The sequence below is a fragment of the Sinocyclocheilus rhinocerous genome, unplaced genomic scaffold (genome assembly GCF_001515625.1).
Source record: "Sinocyclocheilus rhinocerous isolate Xijiao unplaced genomic scaffold, SAMN03320098_v1.1 scaffold254, whole genome shotgun sequence".
Lineage (NCBI taxonomy): Eukaryota > Metazoa > Chordata > Actinopteri > Cypriniformes > Cyprinidae > Sinocyclocheilus > Sinocyclocheilus rhinocerous.
The window spans coordinates 1,108,424-1,127,998 of NW_015628690.1; the positions used below are offsets into that span (position 1 = coordinate 1,108,424).

General features: G+C 36.4%; 2 protein-coding genes and 1 pseudogene across 2 annotated transcripts in view; 2 read left to right on the top strand and 1 right to left on the bottom strand.

The window, feature by feature from the left end:
• LOC107738210 (telomerase protein component 1-like) overlaps positions 1 to 10,087 on the bottom strand; it is a gene marked incomplete at its 5' end in the record, with an annotated part of 33,648 nt that extends 23,561 nt beyond the window's left edge. The window contains 18 exon segments of the mRNA XM_016549946.1: positions 2,205 to 2,496; positions 3,322 to 3,468; positions 3,987 to 4,064; positions 4,205 to 4,326; positions 4,417 to 4,497; positions 4,947 to 5,099; positions 5,255 to 5,474; positions 5,621 to 5,813; positions 7,118 to 7,196; positions 7,287 to 7,396; positions 7,486 to 7,643; positions 7,739 to 7,860; positions 7,976 to 8,047; positions 8,210 to 8,347; positions 8,524 to 8,688; positions 9,155 to 9,304; positions 9,653 to 9,823; positions 10,025 to 10,087. Of these exon segments, the coding sequence (XP_016405432.1) occupies positions 2,205 to 2,496; positions 3,322 to 3,468; positions 3,987 to 4,064; positions 4,205 to 4,326; positions 4,417 to 4,497; positions 4,947 to 5,099; positions 5,255 to 5,474; positions 5,621 to 5,813; positions 7,118 to 7,196; positions 7,287 to 7,396; positions 7,486 to 7,643; positions 7,739 to 7,860; positions 7,976 to 8,047; positions 8,210 to 8,347; positions 8,524 to 8,688; positions 9,155 to 9,304; positions 9,653 to 9,823; positions 10,025 to 10,087 (2,514 nt within the window).
• A 1,816-nt stretch (positions 10,088 to 11,903) lies between these two features.
• LOC107738211 (mannose-binding protein C-like) lies at positions 11,904 to 15,204 on the top strand (annotated as a pseudogene).
• Positions 13,931 to 18,495, top strand: LOC107738152 (mannose-binding protein A-like). Its single transcript, XM_016549865.1, has 5 exons — positions 13,931 to 14,167; positions 16,560 to 16,764; positions 16,867 to 16,944; positions 17,149 to 17,686; positions 18,105 to 18,495. The coding sequence occupies exons 2-4, from the start codon at positions 16,560 to 16,562 to the stop codon at positions 17,625 to 17,627; spliced, it is 762 nt and encodes a 253-aa protein (XP_016405351.1). The 5' UTR covers positions 13,931 to 14,167; the 3' UTR covers positions 17,628 to 17,686; positions 18,105 to 18,495.
• The last annotated feature ends 1,080 nt before the right edge of the window (positions 18,496 to 19,575 follow it).

Below are 19,575 nucleotides of genomic sequence, written 5' to 3' on the forward strand. Positions count from 1 at the left end.
TGAAGTAACACACAGGACCAAACAGACCCCCTGAGAGGAAAACGAACACAGTGACAGGTTGATGAGAAAGTTTAATCATTTTTAACTACACTTATTTCCAGTAAGTGTGCATATGTTTTTGTGCGTGCATGTTCCTCTCTCTCACTTTAGGGATGTGCTGTGGGATCCATTCTGACACCCTTTGACCTCGACCGTCATGGATATGGTCCGCCCCATCAACAAGCAATGCCAGTGGCTTCTTTTTGTTAAACTCATTCAAGTTCAAGTGGAACTCCGACAACAAGTCTCTGTGATGCAATAAGAGAATAATTATGAAATAATTTTTCTGAAATGACGATGCATGTTACATCAGATACTTCCTTACTTATAATATGTGTTTGGAGGCAACTCCACATCGTCTTTTCTTTTCCTCAGCCATTGAACAAGACAGCGAAGAAGCTGCACAATACTGCAAGCTGACTGGCTAGCATCTGTGGAATAGCATATGACATCACACAGAGGGGCTTTCTTGTTTTTGACAGAGGTTTTGAGTGCCTGGGTCAGGGCAGCCTTAATAAACAGAAGACACAGAGAGATATTCAGATTAACGTCAGTGTTCAGAAAAATTAATACATGAAGAACGATGGTTATTTATTCAATGTATAAATACCATGAACACAGTTTTGCCCTCTCCAGGATTTCCCTCAACCATCAGAATTCCTCCTTTTTGCTGACATTCTTGAACTTTTGCTGTTGCCATAGAAATAAGCTTTGCCCTGCCGTGAAACTGCCGCTGTTGGGCATCCTGATGCACTTCCTGTTCCTTAATCTCTGAGGCCAAATCTTCATCTGTCTCCTACAAAACAAGAAAGGAAATGATGTTGAATACATTGATATGAATAGAATAAACAATTTTAAATGCAAATATAATTTAATAAAAACACTGAAATAAATTAACAATCTAACAGAAAATATAATGTTTAAATTAGCAAACTGAAAATATGGAAGTACTGAATTAAAATGAATACTATATTTTCAATTTAGTAATTTTTTATTAAATTGCATACTCATATTTATTTATCCTTGATTGAGTGGCCCCCAAAAAGTGGAACTCCTAGTCTGACCTTCACAAAGAGCTGCTGTATGGCTTCCCAGATATCCTCCAGCGCCGCCTTCCCAAAGTCCTCCAGGCCTTTCAGATAGGGCTTTCCATCCACCACCTCACCCCATTCACAGGGATAACTAAGAGAATATGAAGCATTGCAAAAACAAATACATAAATACTCACTGTGCTGACAAAACAAATATGCTGAACTCACTTTTCTGCCACTTTGAAGTCGTTGTTCCGGATCCATGTTTTCAGGCTGTTCATTTTAGCTTCAGCTTCTTTGGATTCTGCCACAAAGTCTGTCCTCCATGCCACTGGCACCGAACTAAACATAAACACATGAAATGTAGATAATGTGACATACTGTATCTAATGTAAATCACAGAGCCACAGAAACATCAGCTTGCAGTTGATATTGTGTTTTCCATTATTTAATTCCTAGGCTGCCGTCTGTCAACTACAAAATGAATCCAGTCAGCAGATAAATAATAAGTGAATGTATACCTGGCGAGACGAGGTGATCTGAAGTAGAAGAACATGCGGCTCTGGGCAGTGTCTGGATACAGAGCTTGAAACTGTCGAATCTCCATTTCAGTGATGGATAACCCATCAGGCGCAGAGTTCAGCTGGCAGAGTGAAGAATGAAAACAATTCATGAGACTTTAGGACAAGGATAAACAGGATATTAAATATCCTGTATCAAGAAACACTTCTTATTAAACTCAATTTTGAAAATGTTGAAAGTTGTGCTGCTTAATATTTTTGTGGAAACAATCTATCTTTTTTTCAAGAATCTATGTTGTGTAGGAAGTTTAAAAAAAAGGAGTTATATGTTATAAATATCTTTACTCTCACTTTTGGTCAATTTAATGCATTCTTGCTTAAAGTATTAATGTCTTTAAATAATAATAATAACAACAATTTGCCCAAGCTTCTGAACAGTAGCATACTTTATTTTTTATTTTTTTTGCCTCTCTTATTTAGCTTGCAACTTTCTGGTCAACGTTAACTCTGGTTAACATTAAACTTGTTATGCAGCAAGACTGTACGTGATTAATAATAATCACTTGGATCACACTTTTAATAAAGCATCTATCAGACAAATAAATGTAATTACCCAGCTGTATTGAGGAAGCTCAGGTAGGGTGGGGCGGGGCGGCACAAGGCCGTATCTCTCTCCCAGAATCCCGAGCAGCAGCTGGCTGCGGCAGACCTCCGACAGACAGAGCTCCACAGCACGGTTAGACTCCTCCTCTGTGACGCCCCAGCGCAGCTCCACTTCCTGCAGGTAGAGGTAGTGCAGAGCGGCTCGTCTCCTGAGCTCGGGAAACACGCTACGCACAAGAACATCCCTCTCCGCATGCATGTCCCTGAACGTAGAAGAGATGAACACTCTCACACCCTTCCATCTATGAAAAGAGAGAAAAGAGAACTGATGAAGACAGGTTTTATTTAGTATTTCATTTCCAACAGTGTTGGGGAAAGTTACTTTTAAAAGTAATGCATTACAATATTGTGTTACTCCCTAAGAAAGTAACTAATTGCATTACTTACCTTTTATTTAAAAGCAATGCGTTATGTTACTTTTGCATTACTTTTTTTCATCTGGCCTGCTTGTTTGTTTTTAATATTAAAAATTCTATTTTTGGCAAATGTAAAAGCCCTTTCTCATCAAAAGTGAAATGAATAAGCCTCAGGCTGAAGGAATTAAATACATATAGGATTTTTGTGTTAACATTTATTTATTGCAGATTTGCATAATATTCTGAGTTTGCTTTTCACTGTTTTTATTCATTTTGAGAAATACTGAATCTGTTTTTGTGCAAGTGAGATGAGTAAATGCATGTTTACATTTAGTCTAGAATTACAGTAAATATCGTGTTTACACAGCGCACACAACACCTCTGCACTTACTCTCTATTTCTCTCAACACAGGGACAGGAGAGCTGTCAGTCAATAAATGGGAAAGCAAAGTAACTGGTGTTACTTATTTGAAAAAGTGACTCAAATATTTTATTGTAAATTTTAAAAAGTTATGCGTTACTTTAATAATTACTTGGAAAAAAAGTAATCTGATTACGTAACTCGCGTTACCCCCAACAATGGTTTTCAATGTACTAATGACCTGTCTGGTCTCCACTGGAATATATGCTAGACCACAACCACCCAACATAAAGTGATTGATGAACATTTTCTTTAATACAAGTAACTCGTGGATTTTTTTGTGGTTATACTTGAACTTTGGTGTTGCTGGCAGTGAGATGACATCAGCAGCTCGCTCAGGTTCAGTTTTGCGCCCCTGTGGTGGCGGGATGTTATAGACTCTGTCCATGTGCTCCACATGCTGCAGCATCCTCGAGGAGCCTCTCTCTGAGACAAACCTACGACCACAAAACAAATCTAAATGAACATCTGAAACTCCAGCCATTGTCTATCAGATTAGATTCAAAAGTAAAGTAGTAAGAAGTAAAATACATTGCTATTTACAAACTGAGTATTTTCAGCATTGATAATAATAATTAGAAGAATTTTTCTTGAGCACCAATTCAGCATATTAGAATGATTTCTGATGTATCATGTGACACTGAAGACTGGAGTAATGGCTGCTGAAAATTTAGTTTTGTCATCAAAGGAATATTACATTTTAAAATACATTTTAAAAAGTTACTATATGTGATATTATTTCATAATATTACTGTTTTGACTGTATTTAATGCAGCCTTTGTGAGCATAACAGACATCTACAAAAACATTTTAATAAATCTTACCAACCCCAAATTTTTTTAATTGTAGTAAATATTTGGTAGATCCCAAACTAGCTCTTACTGACAACTCCATGCTTTTTCACAAGAAAGAACATATATTAAGTACGACATAAGATTTCAGCAAAAGATCTTACTTCAGGATCTGCTCGCTAAACCCCCAAAGCTCTATAATGTTGGAACTCGGTTTGTATTTCAAATTTTCATTTGGAGACCTGTTCAAAACAAACAATAAAAGATTTATTTGCAACTACAGCAAATGTTGCCACATTTCTGCTCCAAGCAGCAGACATTTTAATGAAAATAAGTAAATTTTCAATTTTGGCAAATGGAGAACAAGTTCCACAAAACGTACATGTTTCCGAGCAGCACATCTATCACAACAGCATCACGGTTGATATCTTGCCGATAGTTATTGATATCCGCCATTAAATAACTGTCGGTGTATTCATTTTCAAACACAACTATACGATCCATCTGTGGAGGAAGATGTTATAACAGACATGTCATGTGCAAAATAATTGTAATTAATTCTGGTATAATCAGAAATATAAAAGGGGCTCACACCTTTGTTTTCTCTTCAGTTAGCTTAGTGAACAGTGTTGCAGGAGACATAAATTCAGATTGTACATTGTCATCATTCAAATCCTGAGAGAAAGAGGGACAGCGAGAGACAAAGAGAATAAAACAAAAAAGGAGTGAAATCATCAAAAAATAATGCACTTAAGAAGAACATCAAAAAGCATTGTAACTTGTAACTTTACATGCTTATTTCCACTCTTTACATTTAGATTAAAACACTAATAATTTAATATCACAGTTAAAAGCAATCTTTAACGAATCTCAAAATGAATATCCATTTTCATTCTGTACATTAAAATGTCATGATACCCAACTTCACTTGTAGAATTTAAAATTACTGATTTTATCTTTATTTTATTCTATTCATAGTGTTTTATTATACATTTTATTTGGTATTTTAATGTTTTATTTTTAAGAGTTTTATTTTAATGTAACTATTTTATTAAATAGAAAAAAATGTGTAAAAGGGCTGCTTGTATATTATTGTATATTCAGAATAAAAGGGAAATTCTTACCTCCACTTGCTTCACTGCTTGTCTCACATTATCAAAAATGATGTCAGACTTCAGCTTGACCTCCTGGAGACCTTCATGTCTATGTAGCATGACTCGGGAATCTTCGCTACAGTAGTTAATCATCATGCATAAAAGCATTGTAGCTTCCTGTACCTGCAGAACATATGGTTCACAATATGTTTCATTTATACTAGAAGCCTAATTTCTAAAATGTAACAAAATTATAATCCACAGTCACTCTGAAAAAAAACATAAAAGCAAAACTGTATTGTACTGGTAACTTAAACAATAAGATGTCCATAACTGACCGATGCTGAGAGTTTATTCTCATCAATGTCTTCGGTGCTTTCAGGGGGCAAGCAGACATCATCAGCACCACTCCAGTTCCGACCCTCTGAAATATCAGCCTTACAGATCACAAGAGTGCGTCCAGGGAGAGGCGGGATGTTATACTTGCAGGAGATCTGCACAGCTTTCTCCAAAGCACAGCAGTACTTGTTCAGAAGCTCCTGAGTGTACAGCCTCTAACTAACAAATTACATCACAAAAAACAAAGTCAATGCAGGGGTAAAATGAACTAAACTTGTTTATTATAGTAGTATTTTTTGATCCAAAATCTTAATACTACGTAAAGGTTTTGTTTAATATTACACTAACAATATAGCAATACACACTTTGCTTTTTTCAGGAGATTGCGTTTGATATTGAATATGCGGTAGACGAAGGGAACTCTCATTGTAATCCTCAGTCTCTTGCGTGCGGTTGTTTCCCATTTGTATCGTCGGAATCGTTTGCTCTTCGGGAATTTCTTAAGAACCCCTTGCAGGATCTCCCTGGAGCTTGGCACCTCGACCGCAGGCCCACCAGCTGAAAAGGGAGAACATGTCACTCAAACTTCCTCAGGCGCAGGTCTATCGAAGACACTGTGGGAATGTGCTCTCTCATTTAGGCGAGGCAAGTGTATTTATATAGCACATTTCATACACAATGGTAATTCAAAGTGCTTTACATAAAAGAAAAGAAAGTGACAATAATACAAAAAATAATCACAACAATAAAACAAGGAATTTAAAAACTTTGAAAATGATTAAAAAATTGATTTAAGAGGTTTAAAATGAATTTCAATCAGTTAAGAATAGAAAATGATTATACATAAAATATAGTGCAATCAGTTAGGACAATGCACAGTGTTCATTCAATAAATGTGCATCTAAACAGATGAGTTTTGAGTCTGCATTTAAATGGGGCTAATGTTTTAGCACATCTGATCTCTTCTGGAAGCTGATTCCAACTGCGGGCGGCATAATAACTAAAAGCGGACTCCCCTTATTTTGTGTGAACCCTTGGTATTTCTAACTGACTCGATCCTAATGATCTGAGTGGTCTGTTAGGTTTATATTCAGTGAACATATCTGCTATGTATTTAGGTCCTAGGCCATTGAGTGATGTATAAACGAGTAAAAGTACTTTCAAATCAATCCTAAATATAACTGGAAGCCAGTGTAAGGACCTGAGGACTGGTGTGACATGCTCAGATTTTCTGGTTCTAGTCAGAATTCTGGCAGCAGCGTTCTGGATGAGCTGCAGCTGTCTAATGGTCTTCTTGGGAAGGCCGGTGAGGAGACCATTACAATAGTCCACCCTGCTGGTGATAAAGGCATGAACAAGTTTCTCCAAGTCTTGACTGGAAACAAAACCTCTAATTCTTGCAATGTTTTTTAGATGATAGTATGCTGATTTAGTTACTGCTTTGACATGACTACTGAAACTAAGGTCTGTCTCCAGAATCACACCAAGATTCCTTAGTGTGATTAATATTTAGATTTATTTAGATTAATATGGATTCATCGACATCCAGTGAGATCCAAAGTTTTGTAGATTAAAATACTAAATTTCCCTAAAATACCATGAATACATCTTTCATTAGGACTAAATTCTTTGTACACTACCGTTCACAAATTTTTGAAAGAAAGATGCTCAGCAAAGCTGCATTTATTTGATTAAAAATATACTAAAAACCGTTTTACTGTGAAATGGTATTACATTTTAAAATAACTCCTTTCTATTTTAATATATTTTAAAATGTAATTTATTATGACAAAACTGAATTTTAAGATATAATCTGACTGGTTGACTGTTGATCCAGGTGCATCCTTCATACATAAACTTACCAAATTTACTGAGCTCCAAAATGACTTTATATGCAGACAGGAAACGGAAAGGAAACTGCCTGCTCTGGATTACAGCATTCTGGAAGATTAAACACCATAAACCCATAAATTACTTCATCATGCTACATACGTTTCAGTGTGCAAAAAGACTGAATTAAGAGACGCTCACCTTCGAGGTCAGTCTGTTGAGGATCTTAGTATGATGTTTCTCACTGATGCCCACAGAGATCATGTTCCTCAGGTTCCTCAGCATTGCCATAAAAGGAAGAGACTTTCCATCTGCAATTACAAAAAACATACACTTAAGTTTGAGTAGATGTTCAAGAATTAAGCCAGTTAATGACCCAGTGCATGTCCCTCATTCACACCGATGAGTTTCTCCCAGGTGGCAGCTTTGTTTCCCTCCTGACTAAGTTTGCATTCCCACGTGTCGGGCTGCTTAAGTTTCATTGGCTTTCCAGCTCTCTCTCTCTCCCAATCCCCACTAAGACCACTGCGAGAGAAGGCCTTCAGATCACTCGGGTATCTGCATGCAAAGACAGACAACAAACATGCTCACTCATGGCTTACACTGGACTGAGGATATTGGCAAAAATGTATATGCCAGCTTGTAGGACTAACTTCTTTCCCAGAATGGCCATGACATGTTCTGCAGGTTCTTTGATGTGAAGGCGCATTATCATTTTCTTGAGGCTGAATTCACTCTGTTTTTTATCCTTTGCAGTACGATTCTGGCTCTCCAACTGTATCAAAACATGCAGAACTGCATCATAAGAGGTTCAGTAGTGACAATGTGCAATAGTAATTTGTAATGGTATGTAATATCAAACAGATCAAACTAAACACAACAAAGCTCACATATTTTTTGAGAATGGAGTCATCAACTCTGACAAGGTCACCCCACATTTTCCACTGTGCAGCAGAGATTTTCTGAAAGTAGAGGGATAGGAAACAAAAGCATTTTAAAAGTGATGTGGAATGGAAAAAATCTAAAAAGAAATCGTATGGTTTGATGTGTGCAACACTGAAAATATGGTATTCAAAATTTCTTAAAAATGTAAACGTTTTTAAAAGTATTTTTTGACATGTTACCTCTCCTTTTTTTCGTTTCTTGTTGTGTTTGCAGCGATGCTTCCGTGTATTGTATTTGGCCAGCTGATATTCAGTGAACTGCTTAAATTTATCTGCTAAAGCTTTTTTCAGGCAGGAGGGTAAAGATTTACTGAAACACTGAACAAAAACATTTAAAAAGCATGAAAAACAAGAATACTACAATAGGAGCAAAATAAAATCCTTATATAAACATGTACCATGCTAAAACCGTAATCGCCATATGAATATGGTATAAGTACAAATATGGTGATCATTTCTTAAGGGCAGTCATGATATTTAATATTAACACTTACCGTGCTATAGATTCTTGTCACCTCCAGCCAATCAGATGGCAGCTGTACAGCAGCACAAAAGTATCTTCTCAAGTGTGGCTTAGAACCAGGCAGATGGGCCGCCAGTGCCAGCAGGAAGTTGGCTGTGATACGAATGTTTAGTTCCTGCCTAGTATAGACTGCAACCTAAAACCAACGCAAATATGCAAAACTAGTTTTGAAATTAAGTTCATGACATATAAGAGGTCATTGTACTATAAAAACATCCTGTTTTTATGTTTCAAAACTCAAAAATGTCTCATTTTCAGAAATTTACTTACTATGTGCACAAATCGGTGGGTGGGGCTAAACAGGCTGTGATGTTGAAGCAGGCATTGATCTTTAGCCACACTATTAGCAGGCAGTGTTTAGCCACACTATTACGTCATAAAGTGTTACATTCCACAACCTGTCATTTTGGCAGATTGGCTTCAAATATAAGCTGTTTTTAAGATGAGGAATGAGGAAGTTTTGAGTTCTGAAACTTACAGGATGTTTTTATAGCATTTTATATATCAAATGATCAAGGGAATTTTGATTTCTCAGTTCATTAACCCTTTTAACACCTGACAACATAACCCCCCACACACTCACACAGGCAAAAAACACCAACCTTTAGGAGAAACTCAGAGTCTTCTGTGGTAATCTCTGTGGCCAGAATCTTAATAATGGCCCACACACTCCTCTTCTTATCCCAGTCTTTCTGGCCCGGGGTACAGCTCTTATTGACAAGGGAGCAGCACACCATATTCAGCAGGTTGTTCTGAAGGACAAACAAAAGACTGTCACATAAGAAATGTTGACTGATTTCAAATATTATATTATAAAATATTATATATAAAGCTCATTCATTAATCAATTCATGTTAATTAAGGCTACCCAAATGTTACTGTGAAAATTCCAAACAATCTGAATTATCCACACCTTTATGATATAGGGCATAAAGAGAAAATAAAAGACGAAATTTAACATGCACATGTGTGCCGACTATCTAAATATAATCACCAAAGAATGCATATAAACAAAGCTAAAAATAAATAAGTAGGGCTAGTACATTATTAACCATTACTTAGGTTCACACAAACCCTAGAATTGTGCTCACTCGACTCACCTTTCTGTCCCTCAATTCCACAAGATGCTCATCCTTGCTTGCTTCAAGCACCCCAAACTCCTCATGAGGAGCACCAGTCTGCTCCCCCTCACCATCTAAATCCATATTCAGAAAAGGCATTTCAGAAGACAGCTTCTGGTCATCCTCTTCCAAGCTTTCATGACTCGCATCCTGTTGATGTACAGAGAGAATATAGTTAACTATATTTGCATTTCCCAAAGAAAATACCCATCCTTGCAAGGTATTTGTAAGTAAATATAAGTAATGAAAGTAAAAATTTCTGGAGGCGGAATTAAAAATAAATCTGAAAAAAATGATGCTACATTAATTCACATACATTCTTACAAAGCATTAGAAGAAATCCCTCTATACCTGTCTAGGCTCCTCACTAGATCCCAGCAGCCCTTCGGGTGAGAAAAGCATGTCTTCAGCTTCTCTCGCCTTCATTTCAGTCTGAAGGGGAGCCGGAGTCTTCATTTCTGTTTGGCTGACGAAAAGAGAAACACAGAACAGGAAATTATGGTTTTGTCCAGAGACACTGCAAATGCTAAAAGTACAGCACCAAACTGATTCTTGAGACAGGGCACAAAATACGTCCCACAAAATTTCCTGCAAATTAGATTTAAATAAGAAACCTCCTTGAAACTACCTGTCAGAAGGCAAAACAGCAGCATACATTATTTCAAGATAAAATGCTACTATATCCTGGTCACACACACTTTTTTAAAGGCCTCTTTCCATGTTTTACCTTTTTGAGTTCAACAAGATCATACAAGCTCTGATGAGTTTTATGTTTTTGCATATAATCTAAAGTAATTGTGCTAACTGACAGATTTTTTTTTTTTAATTGTTTGGGATTTTAGATAATTTTCCTCTTTTTAATTAGGCCCTATTAGTAGCTAGCAACATTAGAAAAACAAAATATCTACAGCTTGTAATACATGTGTGATAATGAGGATGATACTACTACTAATAATAATAGCCTATATTTCAACACTCGATACCATAAACTGTCAATCCTGTGAGATTTTCTGTTTAAAGGTGAAGACAATTCAGTACAATACTCAAAAATAACTAGGACTGACAAGCATGGGTGTGTCTAATGCAAACATTTGTAGACACCTGGAAAATCCAACAAGCTGCCTCCAGTCCTTTTCACCGCGTTTATTTAATTCCAGCTTCTTTACGTACTGGTCTTACTTGGTATAATTCCCCCTCTCAGCTGCCTGCGAACTGATGTACCTTATCCCTATGCCGTTTGCCTTCCCTTCGAATTAAACACGTACGCTCTTTAGATTTCTGAATGAGTTGTAAAGTTCACTTTACAGGACACTTACGGTCGATCGGAGCGCACCAAGCGGCAGTGAGTGTGGGACAAAGTCCTCTATCTTAGCTGATAATCAATGAAGAACAATCTTTGTCTTCGCAATGTCTGTTCTATATTGCCACATACATACGATAAAGATTCATCAGCACTCCCTCATTTCTACATTTTTAGAATCACTTCTTTATGGTCATAAATGTGCACAAACATAACAGACAAGCAAGTAGACAGTCTTGTCTGTCCGACACTGATTATTGACATGAAAATCTCCAAGCAACACTGTTGTAAATAAACGCATGCACTATATTTGGATTATTAAGTGATACATGGTTCATTCAGTGGTGTGACTAAACAAAATAAAGAAAATAACTCACCTTTAATGCTTTGTGATCAGGTATTTGTGTAAAATCAAGTAAACCAGTGAGCTGCCGACTGCATCTCACGGGTGAAACTAGATAACTTCCTCACCTGTGTATGTCACTACCGTAATGAACCGAATATAGACGCATATATGGTGGCGAGGGAGTCTCATATTTAGAAAAAGAAAATTCTTTCTTCACTCACATGAGCAGTTTTAAGCCCTATTCGGACGGTAATTGTTTCTCAGGAGGACGTAAGTGATTTTCACCATTTACAGGTGAAACTGTAATACCAAGTTTCTAGACATTGTTCAAATAAGTAGGCCTACAAGCTAGAAAGAGAAGGAATAAATAAAGAGAGATCTTTTTTTTTTTATGATGATGAAGTCAAGTAGCTTCGAAAGAGATGAGTTTTCAGCTGTCGCTTGCATACTCATGCATGTTTGCATACTCACATTCAAAAAATGTGATATTGTGATATTGTTTCCAAATTAGAATTACAGAATGTGCATTGTGAAGAGATGTCCAACTTAAATTTTGAGAGTAAAGAATTACAGGGATAGTACATATGAAGAATCTTATAGTAAAGTTCTTTCATCTTGTTAGGTAACAGAAACTTGTTAATACCGGCCCATATTTTAATAGTAGAAAGAAAAGGGTCATTTATTTTCCACTTAGAAGAAGACGCGTCACTCGGCCGGCTGAAGAAGAACGCGCTCAGGACAGTTCAGACATTGCGGTGAATCAGAGGTAAAAAAAACAATATAAATACTGTTCAGTTTCTTGCACACACCGATCGTTTTGTGTCTTTACACATCAATGTATTGTCACGAGCCGCAGGGTTTAATTTGGTTTTGTTTGTGTATGTTTTTTTGACTCTCAAAGCCGTGATTCCCATTCACTTACATTAAATGACTGACAGACTGCAACTGTTCGAGTTAAAAATCTTCATTTGTATTCTACTGAAGAAACAAAGTCATATACATCTTGGATGCCCTGGGGGTAAGCAGATAAACATCAAATTTTTATTTTTGGGTGAACTATCCCTTTAAAGCTGTTCCTCAAGGCTCTTCTGCTCCTTCAGTCTGCACTGCAGCTGTTGGATGGAGCTGAACCTCAGAACCTGAGCTGTCCTGCATATGGAGGAGTTCCTGGCACTCCTGGACACAACGGTCTGCCTGGGAGAGATGGGAGAGATAGTAAAGATGGAGCAATCGGACCCAAAGGAGAGAAGGGAGAGCCAGGTCTGTGTGTGTGAAAGAGAGAAATAAATGAAGTGAGGGAGTCTGAGGTAGTGGATTATTTCACTCCTACCTTATTTCAACTATTTTGCTCCTATCTTATAGGAGTGAGTGTTCAGGGACCACCAGGTAAAGCGGGACCACCTGGGCCAGCTGGAGAAAAGGGGACCTTCAGGTCCACAAGGTATTAAACATTTTAAGTTATTATGGTTTAAAATTGAAAATTAAAAGTGGAAATGTTGTGTTTCAGAGACTAAAATTGTACATGAACAAGTCTGAATGTGTATTATACAAGCTAAACTAAGTAATTGTTCCATATTTAGGGTCTCCTGGAAGTGAAAGTGTTCTTGAATCCCTGAAATCTGAGATCCAGCAACTTAAAGCCAAGATTGCCATGATTGAGAAAGTTGCAAGTTTCAGCCACTTCAGGCAAGTTGAACAGAAATACTACTTCACTGATGGTGTTGAGGGGACTTTTAGTCAAGGATTAAAATACTGCAAAGGTTTTGGTGGAATAATGGTTTTGCCCAGATCTTTTATAGAAAACAAAGCGTTTTTGAAATTAGTAGTATCCAGTGGTTTAAGTAGTAAGAAGCCATATATTGGAGTCTCAGACAGAGAAACCGAGGGACGTTTTGTGGACCCTGAAGGGAAGCAATTGACTTTTACCAACTGGGGTCTTGGTCAGCCTGATGACTATAAGGGACTACAAGACTGTGGTGTTATAGAGGACTCTTTTGGGATGATGGCAGTTGTGGTGATATGCGTCCTATTATGTATGAAATAAATGCTATAAACAGTGCACAGTTTAAATCCCATTGTCAGTCCTTCAAAAACTACAGTGCATATAAAATATACAAATAATAATTGCTATAAATATAGTTACAAATTAATAAATAAACAGTTTCTTATGACAATTTGTCATGTATCAAAGAGTGTCTCTTTTATTTCATTGCAAATCTGGCACTAATTGTGTAACTGACAGAAGATCAAATAATTAAAACGAATGAAATTTTATAGGCTAGTAATTTTATTTTTATGTTTGTTTGTTTATAATGTTTGTTCTATGCCCTGCACAAATATGGCCAAGGTTATTCCCCAGTGAACTGTTTTGTTAGCGAGATTTGTAAGTGAACATATAGCTGATCATATCACTTTAGACACACTATATTTGTAAAGTATAAAAAAAGAACAAACTGTAACACCACTACACTTTTTCCATTTTTTTCCACTACGCCAGACACAAATGCTTGATCAGTTGGTAAATGTTCTAGTTCTGATGGCTAACATAACAGTCATTAGCCTTTGGCTTTGAATGAAATAGCAAATCAGTGACTTCACTCCTCCTGAGTGGGTGCACACTATTTTTTGAAGAAATAACACAACCATTTAACCAGGGTGTCAATATATGGGAGGCTGGGACGGCCTACATGTGCGCATTATGTGGGCTGTACATCCTGAGAGGAAGATCAGTTTTTCAGAATATGAGATTCACAACAACAAGCCCATCAGATTTAAAGGAAGAAAACCCTCCTTGTGGACTTGTTGAGCAACAGGCATTGGCTGTCACCTGGACTCCTCCATTAAACCTGTAAGTTTCTAAATGTTTTTTGAGTATAACTGCAGTAAATCTATGAAAGAAAGAAAAAACAGGAACAGTGAACCACTAAAGTGACTTGAACTTAAACCGTAAAGAGACATGAAAATGGATGGCAGTCATGCACAATGCTGTTTTATGTGTTAGTGCAATAATATCCTGATGGATCACATGAAGAAACATTTAGAAATAAGTTACTGAAGTTATATAAAAGTTATTGTCCATGGAATAATTATAAAAGTGAATTAAATTAATTTCAATCAAGAATTACAAACTGATCAGGGTCATTTTTTTCTCGAAATCCCATTTGGGCAAGCTTTAAAGATTTGAAAATAAACGACTTGGTCTGTCCTGAGGCAAATATTTTCTGCTTAGTCCATTTGCAGTCACACCTTTCCTCTATATTCTCATGAGACTAATGAAATAGGGTTAAAAGGATGTATTCCTATTTTCATGCTGACTTAAGGGGAAATTTGTTGGATGGATTGACACCTAAATATTCTGAGCTGTTGAGCATAACTGCGTAGATAGAGACTGTTGTGATTCATCAATGTTCATTCACAACATTTTGTAAATTTTTTATCCTGCCACACAATTTAATATAGAATAATTTCCTCACATTTCAGAAAAACTAATAAAAAAGTATAGTAGCTAAAAGTCTTCAGTATAACTTACAATTCAGTTATCTGTACGAATGAAGGGCTTCACGCAAACACAAATAAGGACTTTTAAAAAAAGAAACCCGAATTGCAACCCCTTTATTTTGCAATAAAATCCTAATACACATAACTCAAGATAAATAAGTATATTTGCCTATAACTGATACATTGTCTGTTCTAGTGAATATGTCATTACAAGACAAACTGCAAACAAAAATGCTGTTTGATTGAGTGATTGTTTATGATTTCTGTAAATTCTTTAAATAAAAAAACCTGACAGGCACAAGCATTGTCTTTTTTTTTTTTCATGCACTGATCAATTTTGAGATTCTGGGCTATTATGTGTCCATAACATGTCTTCTTTCAGACTAGTGAAAAGGACACCAGTATTATTTTATTACACAATTATCAATTTGCGTATAGATTTTCAAATACAATACATATTTTAAAGGCGGTTTTCTCAAAATGAGTTTTTTTTCCCTGCACTGACCCAAAAAACTCCACGTCAGAAGCATTTACATACAAACTTTACAGTTTTATTCCTATATTCTTAAGTTTAAAGAGGGGTTTGTTTATATAACATTCACCTGATTTATTTATCATTTTATTCCTAAAAGCATGATTTTTTTTCTGACTGTTGACAGTATTTTCTGGTTCATGGAGTGATAAAAAGAGATACCAAAATCCCCCTTTTTAAAAACCCTTAACTCTAATATGTCAACAAAATGAAACAATTTTAATCCTGGCCTTATGCAGTGTTAAAATTTCTGTTCTGGAAATGCAAACTGATGCATTTTTTATTAAATAATGCCTCATTTGCATATTTAAACATATTACAGTGTCTTAACATACTACGATTAATTAACCGGAGAAGTATGGTAATATCTATTAGTTAAAGGGGTCATATGACGTTGCTAAAAAAGAACATTATTTGGTGTAATGAAATGTGTTTATGCGGTTTAAGGTTAAAAAAACACATTATTTTCCACATACTGTACATTACTGTTGCTCCTCTATGCCCCGCCTTTCTGAAACGCGTCGATTTTTACAAAGCTCATCGGTCTGAAAAGCGAGGTGTGCTCTGATTGGCCAGCTATCCATTGCGTTGTGATTGGCCGAATACCTCAAGCGTGTGACGGAAATGTTACGCCCCTTACCATACTGTGATGCCGTGTCCTGGTGTGACGAGACAAAACCAGTAAAACCCATTACAAACAAGGCATTTGTTGCATCCAGTGGGGACATAATTACGGATTATAATGACTTATACTGTCTTTTTACGCGTTGCGTTGCATCACGCCGCGTAAGCATAAAACCATGTCTGCATTTGTGATCGAAGAAACACAAACAACAAGAACTACTCTACACTGCTCAAAATTCACATTTGAATCATCAGTGGCAAATCCTTTAAATATGAAAACGTACTTACAGACTGTGAGTCAGCATTATTTGTCAGAACACCGGCATTGTAGGCTACTGGTTCAGGAAACAGTCCTTGTCCTCCGTAAAATGCGCTGCACACATCTAAATATTTGGTTTGAACTGTTCTGGAACAGTGTTGTAAATACAACTTAACCACTGATGTCTAGTTGTGTCTTGTGAACTTGAAATCGCATCATATGACCCCTTTAAAAAATTTACCCACTTCACCTGTGGTGTCTTGCCTTAAGTTGACTGATTGGATCTAAAAAAAAAAATCTCTCACGTTTTCCCATTGTGCACCACAGATGGCACTGTTAAAGCTGTTCCTCGAGGCTCTTCTGCTACTTCAGTTTACACTGCAGCTGTTGGATGGAGCTGAACCTCAGAACCTGAACTGTCCTGCATATGGAGGAGTTCCTGGCACTCCTGGACACAACGGTCTGCCTGGGAGAGATGGGAGAGATAGTAAAGATGGAGCAATCGGACCCAAAGGAGAGAAGGGAGAGCCAGGTCTGTGTGTGTGAAAGAGAGAAATAAATGAAGTGAGGGAGTCTGAGGTAGTGGATTATTTCACTCCTACCTTATTTCAACTATTTTGCTCCTATCTTATAGGAGCGAGTGTTCAGGGACCACCAGGTAAAGCGGGACCACCTGGAGAAAAGGGGGAAAGGGGACCTTCAGGTCCTCAAGGTATTAAACATTTAAGTTATTATTATAAGTTATTATAATAATGAGTTATTATAAGTCATTTAGCTATTTCAAAATCCCTCATGTGGAAAAACATGGATTTTTCTACTTTTAAAAAGTTGTCATGTAAATCATTTATGTTCAATAATTTATGTTCATTCATGTAGACATGTACCTAATTTCAAAGTGCAATTATTAAATTTTTAGGCTCTCCTGGACGTGAAAGCATATCTGACTCCTTAAAATCTGAGATGCAGCATCTTAATGCCAAGATTGCCATGATTGAGAAGGTTGTGAGTTTTAATACATTCAGAAAAGTGGGACAGAAATACTACATCACTGATGGTGTTGAGGCAATTTTTGATACAGGGGTGCAGTACTGTAAGGACGTTGGTGGAACAATAGTTTTGCCAAGAACTGCTTCCGAAAATCAGGCATTATTGAAAGTATCAGTATCCAGTGGTTTAGGTAGTAAGAAGCCATATATTAGAACTACAGACAGAGAAACAGAGGGATGGTTTGTGGACTCCGAGGGGAAGCTATTGACTTTTAACAACTGGGGTCTTGGTCAGCCTGATGACTATAAGGGACTACAAGACTGTGGAACAATAACAGACTCTGGCCTTTGGGATGATGTTGGTTGTAATGGTCTACATCCCATCATATGTGAAATAGAAATCAGATAGTATGTATACAATATTAAGATACATACATATCTGCAATATTAATATGCTATTAACAGTACACACATAATGCACAGTATAAATCACAGTCAAATATATCCTTTAAAAAAATTATATTACAGTGCATAAAATATACAAAAAATAATTGCCATAAATGTTTTTTAACAAATTAATAAATGCATTCTTACGATTATATGTCATGAATCAAAGTGTCTCTTTTATTTCATTGCAAATCTTACATTAATTGTATAACTAGCAGAACTTTAAATGAAATGGAAAAACTGAAACTAATAAAATTATAGGACAGCAATTTTATCATATTTGTGTCAGACTTTTGGACCTGTTTTGCCCCCGTAGTCTTTCCTGTGTTTCCTTATTTGGTCATGTTCCTGTCCTCATATAGTTTGATTATGTTCCATTGATGTCACCTGTGTTCCCCTGATTGCCCTGTGTTTAAAAGTCCTAGTCTGTTCAGTTTGTGTTTGTCAGGTCTACTTGTTTCTACGTGTGTTTGCCCAGCTCCTATTTTGGATTATCCTGTGTTTTCGTCATTAAAGACTGTGAATGCTACTCCGTGTCTCCTACGTTCTTCCCGCAGCAGCGTAACATGACAATTTGTTTGTTTATAATGTTTGTTCTATGCCCTGCACAAATATGTCCAAGGTTATTTCACAGTGAACTCTGAAGGTGTTTTGTTAGTGAAATTTGTATGTGCACATAAGGCCGTTTATATCATTTTTGACACACTGTATAGGTATTTTCTCAGTTAGGAAACTAACAAACTACACCTCGCGGTCAAAAACAAATCCTTTTTCCGATAACTGTTGTTATCCTTTGACTTCTGAATGGAATAAACAAACCCATAACTTCACTCGCAACTCTCCTTACAAAATTAATCATTAACATTTTGACAAACATTGGATGTTGTTTTTGTTTTGTATAAACTTTCTCATGCAGTAGTTAACCCTTGTCACACTCATGGTCTTCGTGGTCAAAAGTGACCGGACACCTGAAATGTAACTCTTTTTTTCTTCAGTAAAATCAATCTAATATATTTTTGTTCAATAATATTTTTCTTTTTTCTTCTGTATTTTGAGAGAAATTTTATGGTACTAATTAATATTTATGCAATAATTATCAATTTTTCCCATTGAAAATAGTACAAAAAATTTATTTTCAATTAATGCAGTATTTCAGATTGAAATAGAGACTAGGCCTTTAAAGGGGTCATATGATGCGATTTCAAGTTTTCCTTTCTCTTTTGAAGACATAATAGCACCTCCTGGTGAGAGAAAAAACAGAAAAACCAGTAATTTCATGGTGTAACCACTAGATCAGTGGTTCTCAACCCGCGGCCCGCGGCCCACCGTGCTGAACACAATAAAAAAAAAATACTTTCAGTTTTACAATTCATTTTAGTTTTTACATTAATTTAAAAATGTACTAAATAAATATAAGCTATAACCTAATGTTTTTATGTAAAATAATTTTGTTTTTCATATATTATTTTCAGACATGAGCAGTACAGCCCAATTAACGTTACGCGTTTAAAGTAACGACCAAGCGGCCAGCGGCAGACAGTGAGCATATGATTGATCAATTTAGCCTTCTCAAATCATCACGACTTGACTAAAATAAAATCTATAGATATAAAACAGTTCAAGCATATAACAATGTTTAAACGTTAAACCTAGATAAATGTGCGCTGTATCCAATAGTTTGCGCAGAGAGTGGAAGCTGAAGCGCGCTTTGCAGGACATAGAGACGCCAGCGCGATCACTTGCATTTTGTTTCAGTGGATACACCGTCATTTTTGCTCATAAAGGTAAGAGTAATACATCATTCGTAACTGTAAAGGGTCTACTTTTATTTGCGTGCACTCACAATATCAACAAAACGTTGTGCTTTTATAAAATAAAGAAATCAAACATGATGCGCTTTCTGCCGTCTC

Coding starts and splice junctions, on each gene's coding strand:
- LOC107738152 (XM_016549865.1), top strand. CDS start 16,560: ATGGCACTGTTAAAGCTGTTCCTCGAGGCTCTTCTGCTACTTCAGTTT. Junction 16,765..16,866: donor AGGAGAGAAGGGAGAGCCAG/GTCTGTGTGTGT, acceptor CCTATCTTATAG/GAGCGAGTGTTCAGGGACCA. Junction 16,945..17,148: donor GGGACCTTCAGGTCCTCAAG/GTATTAAACATT, acceptor TTAAATTTTTAG/GCTCTCCTGGACGTGAAAGC.